Source organism: Dasypus novemcinctus, chromosome 23, assembly GCF_030445035.2.
Source record: "Dasypus novemcinctus isolate mDasNov1 chromosome 23, mDasNov1.1.hap2, whole genome shotgun sequence".
Taxonomy (NCBI): Eukaryota; Metazoa; Chordata; class Mammalia; order Cingulata; family Dasypodidae; genus Dasypus; species Dasypus novemcinctus.
Window position 1 is genome coordinate 18,717,387 of NC_080695.1, and position 13,348 is coordinate 18,730,734.

Consider the following 13,348-nt stretch of genomic DNA (forward strand, 5'->3'; position numbering starts at 1 on the left):
GAAGCCCCAGGATGGGCCGGGCGGGGAGGGGAGACCGACCCGTGGAGGGTCTCCCCCTGAGCTTCCTCTGTGTCCCCAGGAGTCGGACCTGCTGCTGCCGCGGCCGCTGCCAAAGCTGCAGCCAAAGCCGCCCAGTTCGGTGAGCCCTGGCGGGACGGGGGGCTGCACCCAGCCCCCGGGGTGGGGGGGGACCTCCCACCGTGTCCCGCGGAGCCCATGCTCCCTGGCCTGTGCCCCTGCCCCTCGGGGGCCCCATCTCCCCGCAGCCCAGCCCCCTCTGCAGACCGGCCTTTCTGGGTCCCTGCCCTGACCAGTGGAGGTTAATGCACAGCTCTCTCCGCAGGCTTTGGGGGACCTGGAGGGCTTGGAGTGGGAGGACTGGGAGTCGGTGGACTCGGCGCCGTCCCCGGTGCTGGGGGCTTTGGAGGTGAGAGGCCACTCTGGCATCAGTGACTGCGTGGTGTGTCTGTCTGTCTGTCGGAGCTGTCCTCTCTGCCCCCACCTGCCCTCCCTGTGGTGGGCCCCGGCCTCTCCTCCCGGCCCCTGCAGCCTTAGAGGGGCTTGAGCCGGTCCCCGAGGGCACCCAGCAGGAACAAGGGCGGCCCATGCACCAGGGGTCCCCCAGCCCTCTCCCCGTCCTCTTTCAATCCACCCGACCACTTCGAGTGGGGGTTTACTGGGATACTGATAGTTATGCCCATTTTCCAAAGAAGAAAACCAGAGCTTGGAAGGAAATTATTGCCCCAAAGTCTCCACCATATCCTGGCGAGCCCCGTGTTGAGAGGTCACCCATTCTTGGGTGACCGTTGTGTCCCCTTATCTAAACCAGCCTGGAGGCCTCTCCCTGTGCTCGCCACAAAAAGGGCACACAGTAGGAGCTTAGTAAAGACATTGGCAAGTCGGGCTGAAGGAGGGATGGAGGGATGGTGGAAGGATGGGTCAGTGGGCAGATGGGCATAGGGTTGAGTAGGTGAGGGAGAGCCGGGGTGGACGGGTATCCCTAAGTCCTCGTTGCCCCCCGTCTCCCCAGGTGTGTCCCCAGCTGCTGCGGCTAAAGCAGCCAAATATGGTGAGTCGCCACCTGACACCCTCCCCTGCCCAGGCCTGGCCACTGCTGGCACTCCTGCCCCCGGCTCAGGCTTCAGGATGTCCCTGACCCTAGACCCCTGAGGGGACGCTCAGGGCCCCTTAAACAGGGTCTGGTCCTGGCCCCATCTGCCCTCTTCTCAGGTGCTGTGGGCCTTGGGGTGTCCCAGGGGCCACCAGGCCATTGCCAGCTGGAGGCAGGGGCCACGTCTGCTGTGAAATCCTTTAGAGGAAGGCTGTCCACTAGCACCTGCGGCCCCTGCAGCCTGAGTGGAGCGCAGGGACCCAGAGAGAGGGTGGAGCGGGCGTCCCAGGAAAGCAAACATCCAGGGCAAGAGGTTGCAGGGCGTGGGGGGACCACCACAGGCCCCAGACACCCGCCGAGGAGCCGAGGCAGCAGGGCGCCACCCCAGGAGGCTAGGCAGGGGCAGGTGGTTGAGAAGGCCAGCAGGTACGGCGGGCTGCAGGTAGGAAAGGGGATGCAGTGGCCCTGGGCAGAGAGGCTGGGGGAAGACCGTGTGGGGGCAGGCGGTTGGTGACGAGGCCGCAGTGGGGTCTGCCCCTCTGCCAATCCCAAATCTCTCCCGCAGGCGTTGCAGCAAGACCTGGCTTTGGACTGTCACCCATTTTCCCAGGTATGCCCAGGCTCCCTGCCACGGGACCCCAGCCTGGAGCTCCGGGCAGGCTCTTCCACGTCTGCTGCTTCATCTCCCGCCAGAGGGGCTGAGCCAGTTCCGGGGGTGGGCCCACGACCAGGCCTCCCCCCTTTCCTCTCTCCCTCTCTTGCAAGCCCAGGGAGCATCGCCTTTTCCAAAATACTTGTCCTGCCTCTTAAGGTCCCTGGGAGGACGGATGGCTTCCCCCTCCTACCCCTCAGGTTCCAGATGAGGCAAACTGAGGTTCAGAGAGTGCCAGAGGCTTTTGCCTAAGGTCCCACTGTGAGCCGAGGCAGGGCCAGGGCCTCTGAGCCCCAAGACACAGCCGGGCCCTCTCGGCCACTGGGCCCCGAGGTCTCCGGCTAGGCCCGTGCTGTCCCAGTGCTTGGCGGGCTCCCCGGAGGGGGTCCGGCCCACAGCGCCTCTCCTTGCCTTGTAGGTGGCGGAGCCGGGGGCCTGGGAGTTGGCGGTGAGTCTGCAACAAGAAGGCCATTTTGCGTAACTCCCCCCAAAGCGAGCCTGTTTCATCTCAGTTTGGGAAAAAGGAGAAATGAAGGCAGCTTAGTGCCTGGAGGGGGCTTGTGTCCAGCAGGGCCTGAGCAACTTGCGCGGGGGTGGGGGTGGGGGGTGGAGGCCTGCTGAGGAAGGGGTTAGGGTGACACCCCCCCCCCGTAAGAGGGCTTGGGGAAGCCCCCAGGGGAATGGCAGGGTGGAAAGCTCAGCCCCGGGGGGTGGGCACGGGGGGCCCAAGGATCCCCATTCCCAGCCTAGCCCTTGACTAGAAGCCGCAGCAGGACAGGGCGAGGGTCTAGCCAGGGCCTGGGGTCTGTGCCTGCTGCAGTGGGCAGGGAGCTGTGTCCGCGGGGAGAGAGCAAGGCCCACGCCCGCACGGTGGGCCGGGCTCACGAGGTGGGCGGAGGCTGGGCCTGGGAAGCTTGGGGGGGTCTGACGGTTGTAGACGGGCACCTGCTCAGGGGTTCAGACCCCTGGCCATCAGCCAGGACCGGGGCCGGGGGGGGGGCTGGACAGGAGGGGGTGGGGGCAGGAGCTGGGGACAGAAACAGAAATCAGGGGTGCTGACTCTGTGGGGTGGGGGAAAATGGGGGGTACTGGGAGAGGCGGGAAAGCCTGGCCCCCTCCTTCATGCCCGCCCTTCCCCCCACAGGAAAACCTCCCAAACCCTACGGAGGTGCCCTGGGAGCCCTGGGATTCCAAGGTGAGAGCGGGGCGGGGAGCACAGAGCCGGCTGGCGAGGGGCGGGGCCTGCCGGCCTGGCCCGGGAGAGGGGAGGCCGCTTGGACCAGGCCTTGCAGGGGGTGGGAGGCGGGGGGTCGGGGAGCTGGTGCCACCCCCCCATCCCTTCTTCCAGAGCCTGGGCCAAGCCTGGTGGGCCCTCTGCAAGCCCCTCACCCAGCTGCCCCCACCCTGCCTGCTGGGGGCCCGTGAGAAAGAGAAGGGAGAAGGGACGAGGGGCCGGGGGAAGGGCGAGGCAGTGGGAGCCTCGGAGGCAGGAAAAGTGTGGGGAGCGGCCAGGGGGACCCCAGGTACCAGGGACCAAACCGGGAGGGCTAAGGCCACTGCCTCGCTCAAAGGTGCAGACACGTCCCTGGGGAGTGTGGGGGGTGAGTTCTGACACCCCCAAACCCCCTCCCAACAATGCCCAGAGGAGCCCCAAAACAGCGGCACCGCCGCCCCTGCGGTACCTCCGGCCCTTCACCCCTTCCTGCTTCTCACCACACAGCTGAGGCGCGGTAGGGCAGAGGCAAGACCAGACTGACCCTTTCCGGGGTGCCTGGCTCCCCAGGTGACTCCATCAGGGCCGTGGCCTATCGTGGTGCTTTCCAAACCCGCTGACTGAGCAGGAGAAAAAGAGAGGGTTTGGGCCGTCCTGTCTGTGCCCTGTTCGTCCGCTCGCTGCCACCAGGTGGCGGTAACAAGCCACATCTGGCTCCAGCAGGGAGGGGCTCTGCTACCGGTCAAGGGTGACTTTCCTACCACAAGTTGACATGTGAACAGGACAGGGCTCACACTCAGACCCTGGGGGGACAGAATCTGTGTCCAAGTCCCAGCTCGCCACTGACCAACAATGCGGACGAGTAAGACTCTCCCTCTCTCCAGGCTTCAGTTTCCTCATCTGATGCTCTCGCATTATGGGGCCTCTCCCATTTCCTAGCTGCAGGCAGCCAGGCCCCCGACAGTCCCATCTCCCTCTGAGCCACTCACTAAAAGGCATCCCAGACTCAGTGGACTCAGAATCTGGAGGCCTTGCCCAGGCCCGGTCCTTCCCCCACCTGCCGCTCTGACGCAGACGGTTCCTTTGCCCTCTCTGAGCCTTTTTCCTTAACCGTCTCTTGGGCCTCTGTCCCCCTTGTGATGACACGTGTGTGAGAGCAGCTTGGCCTGTGGGCAGCTTGGCCTGCGGGCCCCCGTCTGACTGCCACCTACATCCGCCACCTAGGTGGGGCCTGCCTGGGGAAATCCTGTGGCCGGAAGAGAAAGTGAGCTTCCCCGGCCCCCTGACTTGCGACCTCATCAACGTTGGTGCTACTGCTTGGTGGAGAATGTAAACCCTCTGTGACCCCAAACTCCCACATCCCCTCCTAAGTCCCCACTCCGGGAGGGGGCCGGGGCAGGCCGGGCGGCTTTGGAAATCCACAGGACAAGGAAACAGGAGAAGGGCGGCCAACTGGTCCCCAGGAGGCCCCCCACCCACTTCAGAGGCAAGGGGTAGGTGGGCTCGGCCCCTTACCCCACCCCCTTCCCACCCAGGAGCTCCCCCGCCACACATTCTCCATCTCCAGGGGAACTTGGTGCTACATGCTGGTGCTCTCATTTTCCTGGGGGAGGGAGGAGGGAAGGACAGCCCCTTGGGGAACCCCCTCCCTGGGGCTCCTCTGAAGATGGTGTGGACACTCCTCGGGCAGTCCCACTGCCCCCTGCCCACCGGGACCCACCCCTGGCTGCGGTCCTGTCCATACCCAAGCCCCTTAAGCCTCCAGCTGGATTCGGTCACATCCCCCTCTTCTCCCCTTAGCCCCCTCCCTTCCAACTGCTGTTCCCCACATTTGGGGCACCTTCAGGTCGGAAGACCTCCCCCCGTTAGGAATAGCCCCCTTGCTCTTGTGGAATCTGTCCGCCCTACTGTCCAGCCATCCGTCCTGGTCCCCCGTTTACTGCCCAGCCCCACCAGCTGGCTGGGTGCCCCCCACCTTCAACCTGGTTACTTGTCATGGCAGCCTGTGCCCTGCCCCCGCCCCCACCACACACGCCGCCCCCACATGAGGGGGCCCGACGGAGTCGAGGGTGTGAGGGGCTGTGCTGGCCGGGGCGGTGGGGATCTCCCTCCAGCCTCGGTCTCCCCACACGCAGTACTGTATCCCCCCGTTCCCCCTCAAGCCACTGTACTTCGGAACATTTCCCAGCCCGCCCGCCCCACCCATCTCTGTGTCTCGCTGTGATAGATCAATAAATATTTTATTTTTTGTCCTGGATATTTGGGGAGTATTTTTGATTGCAGATGTTCTCTTTTGGTTTTATTTTTGTGGATCATTGAAAAATCATTTTTTTTTCCCCGATCTGGGGAGCTGTATCCCCAGTAGAAGATTCATTTTAATCACTTTGGTATAACTCTGGATGAAACGCTTTTTTTTTTTAAATAAGGGAAGAGAATTAACTGCTCTGAAAAGACTAATAAATGAAAGCCTTTTAAAGGAAGTGTGTCCTGGCCTGCTTTGTGCTCTTCCTTGGACGCGCTGGGAACAGGCTGGGTGCTGGGAGCCTCCGCCACCCAAGGCGCAGGGGCGGCTGCTCCCCAGGTGCGCCCGCCGCCGGCTTCCAGCACCTTGAGCCTTCCTCAGTTCGGCGATCCTTTAACAAAAGTAAAAGCCCCTGGGTAGAGGAAGCAGGCGCCCAGGGTGCGTCTCCTCCACGAGGTGGGCTCGCTCACCCACCACGCACCTCTACACACAGAGGTGCAGCCCGAGCAGTACAGGAAATGAGATGGACCCTCCTGTCCAGAACCAAATCCTCAGCCATAATGAACAGCCACGTGGAGGGGAGGCTGGCCCTAGGGAGCAAGGGGACCACCCAGAAGAGAGACCCCAGCGGGGAACTCATTTCCCTTGGAAATACTCCCCCACCAAGGAAGACTCCTCTCGCACACACATTGGGTAAGGAATTGCTTCCGTTGTTATCAAACTCCATAAATGACACCCTGCCGGCAGCCCTGGGACATTCAACCACACCCTTCCCTGCAGGCAAGAGTATCCCCCACACACAGCCCGTCCCCACAGTCCGCACCCCACACCCATGGCCCCTCCCCACTGGATGAGACAGCCACGGGCTACAGGTAGCCCACACACCCCCTCCCAGTACTCTCAGCACTGGACCCTGGAATTCCCTCCCCAAATGGCCGAGCCTGCTTCCAGGGCTGGGTGGCCTCAGGCCTGCACCCGTCTTCCTAAAGCAGGCCCCCCCACCCTTGTGTGTACCCCGGAGCCGGAGGGAGGGAAGGGGGTGGCTATTGGTTGGGCCTGTGGCTGGAACACATGTGTGCGGATTGGCATTTCTGTGCATTTGCACACAAGGACCCTCGCGGAGCAGAAAGAGAAGCGGGTGGGTGATGGTCAGTGAGAGCTTCTCAGGTGGCAAAGGACAAAGAGAAATTAAACAGGCAAAGACCAGAGGAGAGAGGAGGGCCAGGCCTTTTAGGTGAGGGCAGTAGCAGGTGCGAAGGCCTGGAGGGTAGGAGAGCCAGGAGCGCCTGGGGAGAGGGGGCAGAGCTGAGGAAGCAGGGAAGACAGGGCAGAAGCGGTGAGGTGGGGCTCAGCGAGACCCACGAGGAGGCGGCTGTGACAGCCCAGGGAGGGGCGCCCCAGCCTGCCCAAGAGTGGTGGCCAAGGAAACGCATGCATGCATTCATTCATTCTTCCACCCCCCTGGCCTCCGGAAGCTGGCAGGCCCCAGCGTTCAGCCCTGGTCTCATCACTCACAACTTTAAATACCACCTGTGCATTGGCGACTCCCAAACAGACATCTCCCCTGAACGCCAGGCATGCCCACCCAACAGCCAGCTCTTACCTTCTCCCCCTGGACGTTGCACAGCCAACTGCCCCACCCCATCTGCCCCATCTTGGTGAATGGCAGCTCTGCTCTTCCGGAGGCTCAGGTCAGCAAATCTGGAACCATCTTCCCGAGTCCGTTTCTCTCCTTTCAGGAGATTGACCAGCAAATCCCGCAGCGCTCCCTTCAGAAGATACCCACGTCCTCCCACTCCTCCCAACCCCCAGGCCTTGCCCTGTCCAGGCTGGCAGCATCTCTCGCCTGGATTGCTAGAACAGCCTTCTAACGAGGCTCAGGGCATCTGCCCTGGCTGCCTCCAGCCTTCTCTCTGGGCAGCAGCCAGATGTATCCTGCTCCAGAACCCGCAATGGTTCCCATCTCCCTCAGTGCCACAACCAGGGGAATTTTACTGGCCCAGGAGGCTCTACCTCAGTTGGACAAGCCGCTCTGACCTCATGTCCTGCTACTCGACCTCCACCACACCTCAGGGCCACCCTGGCCCCCTGACTTTTCCTCCGATACAGCGGGTCACCCCATTCTGCATCTGCTGTCTCACCCTTCAGGCAGCAGTGTGGCAGCTCCCCCACCACCTTCAGGACTGGACACAAATGTCCCCTTCTCCGAGGGTCTTTCCCTTTCTAAAAGCCCAAACTGCACCCTCCTCTCCTGCTCCCTCGCCTGTCCCTGCCCCCTCTCTCTCCAGAGCACCTGTCTCCGTTTGCCAGAGCTGCTACGACAAACACCACAGGCTGGTTGACATACACACAGGAATGTAATGCCTCGCAGTTTGGAGCCAGAAGTCCAAAGTTAAGCCCCTTCTCCATGGGTTGGAGTGTTCTGATGGCGGCTCAGCTGCTGTCTGTCACGTGGCCGTCTCTGTCTGTCTCCTGACTGTGCCAGGCTCCTCCAGTCATACTAGATGAAGGCCCATCCAATTCAGTCTGGGCTCATCTTAATTAATGACACCTTCAAAGACCCTCTTCACAAAGGGGTAAAGAGACCCTTTCGACACATCCACAGGGCCGGGACTTAGGACTCGAGCATGTCTTTGGGGGGGGCATGATGCAACCCGGAGCCCACCCCTCACAGGTGGCCTGGTACGCGTCCCCTCTGTGTGCTCTCTGACTCCCCCACCAGTGTGTGAAACCCTGACATGGGCTCTCCATGGTCATCCACTCTCGGAGCAAGACAGTGAGGGAGTGTGGGAGGCAGGGCAATGCTCCCCCCAGAACAAAAGCTACCAGGTCCCAATCCCTGGAACCTGCGAATGTGATCTTATTTGGAAAAAGGAGCTTCGTAGACGTGATTCCAAGTGACATTTACAAGAGAAGCAGAAGGGAATGGAATGTGAATGCGGAGGCAGAGAGCACTGATGCAGCCAGGAGCCAAAGCTTGCCGGCAGCCACCAGCAGCTGGCAGAGGCCAGGAAGGGGCGCTCCCCGGAGCCTCCAGAGGCAGCGCGGACCTGCCAACGCCTGGATTTTGACCTCGTGATGCTCTGTCGGACTTCTGGTCTCCAGAACCGTGAGAATAAATTCTGATTGCTTTAAGCCAACAAGCTTGTAGCAATTTGTTACAGCAGCCACAGACAACTAATACAGTGGAAGTCAAACACCAGGTAAACGAGAGCTATGAAGACAGAAGGCCAGGAGAGGGGAGAGAGTGACAAAGAATGTCAGGGAGACCCCCCCTGCAATGAGCACATGCTTGGAAACTTAGAACAGCAGCTGGGGCCACTGTGGTGAACAGAGGCAAGCGAGGAGGGGAGAAATAAGCCAAAAGAAGGCAGGCACCGAGGACTTGGGATTTGAAAGCAAGGGAATGTCACTTTTGACCCACATGTGCACAGGCTGGCTCTGTGGCTGGGGAACAGGCTCTGAAGGGAGCCTGATTTGGGAGGCTGCTGCTCTCCATTCCTGGCTAGACCAGGGAGGAGGGGAAAGGGAATGGAATTCTGGATCTGTTTTGAACATAGAGCCTTCACGATGAAGAGGGAAAGAGAATACAAGGAGTTAAAGATGCCTGCAGGTTTTGACTCGACTGAGTGGTGGTGTCATTAACTGAGATGACACACACCTGGGGAGGAGTAGACCTGCAAAAGAAGACACACAAGGCTGGAGGTGTCCATTGGCCATGCAAGTGGAGATGCCAAGTAGGCCTTTGGGTCCTGGCCTCTGGATTCAAAGAGAGTCAGAGGAAGCCCCCAGCCATGAGACTGGGTGAGGCCACCCAGGGTGGACAAGGAAGGGACATGCTGGAAAGTTCTAACAGCAGGGACTCGTGATGGCAGCTCTCTTTGCACCCCTGGCTGGGACTGCGGCCCCTGACCTCCAAAGAGTCTTGTGTGCATCCCATGGCAGTTGTCCTCGTGGAGCCTCTTGTTTGTCACCAGTTTGTGTCCAGCATCAATTTGACAAGCTCGGAACAATCGCCAGCCCAAACTATAGAGGTTCTCTCACAATGCTCTCAACACCTTGCCTAGAAAAATTTTATCATGAACCCTGTAGCAGGTTAATATTATTGATGAATTCCAAAAATAGATATTGGGTTATTCCTGTAATCTGATCTGTACCTGGGCATGACTGAGTTATAATTAGGGCATTGAGTCCCCACTCCTTGATGGGTGGGACTCACAGATAAAAGGCATGGCCAAGAACAGAGTTGAGGATTTCTGATGTTGGAGTTTTGATGCTGGAGTTTGATGCTGAAGACTTAAGCTGGAGCCCCAGGAAGTCAGCACACAGAGGAAAGAGAAGCCAGCCCCAGGAAGAAGGGAACCTTGAACCCAGAGAAAAGCAAGCCCCAGGAACATAGGAACCCAGGAAGCCTGAGCCCTTGCAGACATCGGCAGACATCTTGCTCCAAACAGACTTTGGTGAGGGAAGTAACTTATGCTTTATGGCCTGGTATCTGTAAGCTCCTACCCCAAATAAATACTCTTTATAAAACCAAACAATTTCTGGTATTTTGCATCAGCACCCCTCTGGCTGACTAATACAAACCCCATCGGTAAAATATACACCACATATGTATACACATGTAAATTCACTTATAAATTATGTACATACTGCTTGACTACATATTATTAAATATGCATTATTAAATATGCTCATCATAAAACATACATAAAAGCAGAGTTTAAAAAGAATGCTCTAGGGAAGGGGATGTGGCTCAAGTAACAGAGCTTCCACCTACCATATGGGAGGACCTGGGTTCGATCCCTGGGGCCTCCTGGTGAAAAAGAAGAAGAGAAAGTGTGTTTGCATGGCAAGCCAGTGCCCACGTGTGAGCCAGTGACTGCACAAGTGCCCACGAGCGCCCGCACAAGTGCCCACCTGGTGAGCCAGTGCCCCATGCAAGTGAGTCACGCGGCAAGATAATGACACAACAAAAAAAGAAAGACAAGGGGAGAGTCAAGGTGAAGTGCAGTAGAAACCAGGAACCGAGGTGGCACAATTGACAGGGAACCTCTCTCCACATCAGAGGTCCCCCGGACCAAATTCTGATGAATCCTAGAGGAGAGAAAATGAGAAGACAACACAGACAGCAAAAAAAAACCCAGCAGGGTGGAAGGAAGGGGTTGGAATAAATAAAATAAATAAATCTTAAAAAAAAAAAAAACCTCTAAAAATTAAATATTTGAATTATTTTATTTACTAAAACTACAAAAATCCTTTCTGCTTCACTAAAAAGACTATTAATAATGATATATTGTGGAAAACCTATAATATGCCAATGCATAGAAAAAAGAAAAAGATTATAGGTTACCAGGAATGGGGGTGGGAGGAGGGAATGGGGAGTTCATGCTTAATGGGTAGTTTCTACATAGGGGGATGGAAAGGTTTGGTAATGGATGGTGGTAATGGAGCACAACACTGTGGATGTAATTAATACTACTGAACTGTGTACTTGAAAGTGGTCAAAATGGAAATTTTTATGTTGTCTTTTACCACAATTGTTTTAAATGATATAGTGCAGAATGAGCAAGATGACTGAATATATGAGATCCAATGAGACAGTTATTTAGTCATTGGTTTCACCTTGAACTTTGGCTTACAAGGGGCTCCTACCAAGGATCGAAGTGCCCATCTGTCCTTCTGCAGTATTAGTGTCTTCTGCAACCTGTGCTTTTTTTTTTGGCAAGGAACTTTTTATTGTCTTTTTTTTTTTTAAAGATAAATAGATCACATGAAACATTACATTAAAAAACATAAGAGGTTCCCATATACCCCACGCCCCGTGCTCCTCCCACATCAACCTCCCCTTTCATCAGTGAGGCACACTCACTGCACTTGGTGAATACTCCCTGGAGCACTGCCACGCCGCATGGACCAGAGTTTACATCATAGTTCACACTCTCCCCCAGTCCATCCAGCGGGTTATGGCAGTATATACAATGTCCTGCATCCGTCCCTGCAATATCATTCAGGACAATTCCAAGTCCCCAAAATGCCCCCTATCACACCTCTTCCTCCCTTTCCCTGCTCTCAGCAACTTCTGTGGCCACCATCTCCACATCAAGGATACTCTTCTTCCATTGCTACAGTCACAACAGTTCTATAGTGGAATACCAGCAAGTCCACTCCAATCCATATTATATTCCTCCATCCTGTGGACTCTAGGATGGCGATGTCCACACCACCTCTAAATCAAGAGGGGGCTTGGATTCCACATGACTGATGGATGCAGTTCTCCTGCTTGCAGCTGTAGACACTCTCAGTTCCCTAGTGTGGTGGTTGACCATTTTCACCTCCCTGTCAGCTGACCCGGGTAAGTCCAAGATAAGTCACCACCAGAAAGTAGGTGTTGCAACTCTGCTGAGGCTCAGGGCCCAAGTGGCACATGGACAGTCCAGAAATTCAAGTCTCCTGAGCATACACAAAGCCCAGGGCCAATCACAGGTTCAGTAAAAGTGACAGAGAGGCATGTGTAGAGAGGTCACATCTGAGTCCAACTCCATACAATTAGGAGCACAAATTCCAAAGTAGGGGGGGTGGACTTGGCCCAGTGGTTAAGGCATCCATCTACCACATGGGAGGACCGTGGTTCAAACCCCAGGCCTCCTTGACCCGTGTGGAGCTGGCCCATGTGCAGTGCTGATGCACGCAAGGAGTGCCCTGCCACGCAGGGGTGTCCCCGCGTAGGGGAGCCCCATGCATAAGGAGTGCGCCCCGTAAGGAGAGCCGCCCAGTGCCAAAGAAAGTGCAGCCTGCCTAAGAATGGCACCACCCACACGGAGAGCTGACATAACAAGATGATGCAGCAAAAAGAAACACAGATTCCCGTGCCACTGACAACAACAGAAGCAGACAAAGAAGACGCAGCAAATAGACACAGAGAACAGACAACCAGCGTGGGGGGAAGGGGAAAAAATAAATAAATGAATAAATCTTTTTTTTTTTTAATTCCAAAGTAGGGCCTACTGGCAAGGCAATGAACTCCAGAGCCATCTGTCATGACCGTAGAATCTGTGTGTCTCTGTAGCCCTCAGGAGCACCACTACCTTGGGTTGTATCTACTTTGGCTATCTCTGGGACCCTGCTGAGACATGCATAAGCACGACCTCTCTGATGACCTCCCGACTCATTTTGAAGTCTCTTAGCCATATAAACTTATTTGTCTTTACCATTTCCCCCTTTAATTCAAGGTCTTTTTCTAGTTGCATCAACTGCTGGTCATGGTAGTGACCCCTCAGCACCAGGGAGGCTCATCCCCAGGAGTCATGTCCCATGCTGTGGGGAAGGTAATACATTTATATGCTGAGTTTGGCTTAGAGAATGGACACATTTGAGCAGCATGGAGGCTCTCAGGAGGTAACTCTTAGGTACCCTGCAGCTCTAGGCCTAGTTGAAATTTCAAGCACAAGCACATCGGTATCAAGGGCCCATCACTGAACCACCCTTCCTCACTGGTCTTTGCCCTTGCACTTGGGGGATTGTTGTTGTTCCATTGCAGAATGTGACAGAGCTCCCCAGGATGGGAACTCAGCACTCCCTCAGTTGTCATGTATAACTCCATCCACTATGACAACACCCAACAAACATACGAACATATCTATATACTCTATATACATGCCCTGGAGAACTCCCTCCCACCTATTGCAACCTATGCTTTCCCTATAGGAATCTTTTTCAGCAACAAGTCCACTCGATGAGGGCTAGTTTTGTTAACACTGGATAACATCACAGGGCCCTCCCAGGGCCACTCTCTGCCCTTCTCCACTCTGCTTAGTGGGGGACAACACCCATGGCCACCTACCCTCTGACACCTGATTTGGTTAATGGGAAGCAATGGTAGAGGATGGAGGCAGGAGAGTAAGCTGGGGTCTTTATTCCCTGACCCCCTCCCTGCAAGGTCCCCATGAGTTGGCTATATCCCTCGTCTCTAGCCCCTGCCAGACAGCCCTCTCCTCCAGGGGCCCTTTCCCAAGCCCCATCACTCTGCTCGGCAGTGGTACCTGCTGCCACCTCTCACTGCCCAGGAAGGCACCCATCCTCGCTGGTTTTTCTGACCCCTGCCCCTTAAACCCTCCTGAAGATCCCCAT

The 13,348-nt window shown here is 56.8% G+C and overlaps 1 protein-coding gene across 9 annotated transcripts in view; it reads left to right on the forward strand.

Annotated features, from left to right (window-relative positions):
- The window catches only part of ELN (elastin), a 31,935-nt gene extending 26,702 nt beyond the window's left edge, over positions 1–5,233 (forward strand). For 4 of the 9 annotated variants that reach the window (XM_012526235.4, XM_012526237.4, XM_012526232.4 and 1 more), the window contains 7 exons: positions 80–139; positions 344–427; positions 1,031–1,069; positions 1,677–1,721; positions 2,182–2,211; positions 2,908–2,958; positions 4,201–5,233. In XM_012526235.4, coding sequence (XP_012381689.2) covers positions 80–139; positions 344–427; positions 1,031–1,069; positions 1,677–1,721; positions 2,182–2,211; positions 2,908–2,958; positions 4,201–4,244 — 353 coding nt within the window. In that variant the 3' untranslated portion in view covers positions 4,245–5,233. The remainder of the gene's footprint in view (positions 1–79; positions 140–343; positions 428–1,030; positions 1,070–1,676; positions 1,722–2,181; positions 2,212–2,907; positions 2,959–4,200) is intronic. The other 5 variants (XM_012526238.4, XM_012526236.4, XM_012526239.4 and 2 more) reach the window with 3 other exon arrangements.
- The last annotated feature ends 8,115 nt before the right edge of the window (positions 5,234–13,348 follow it).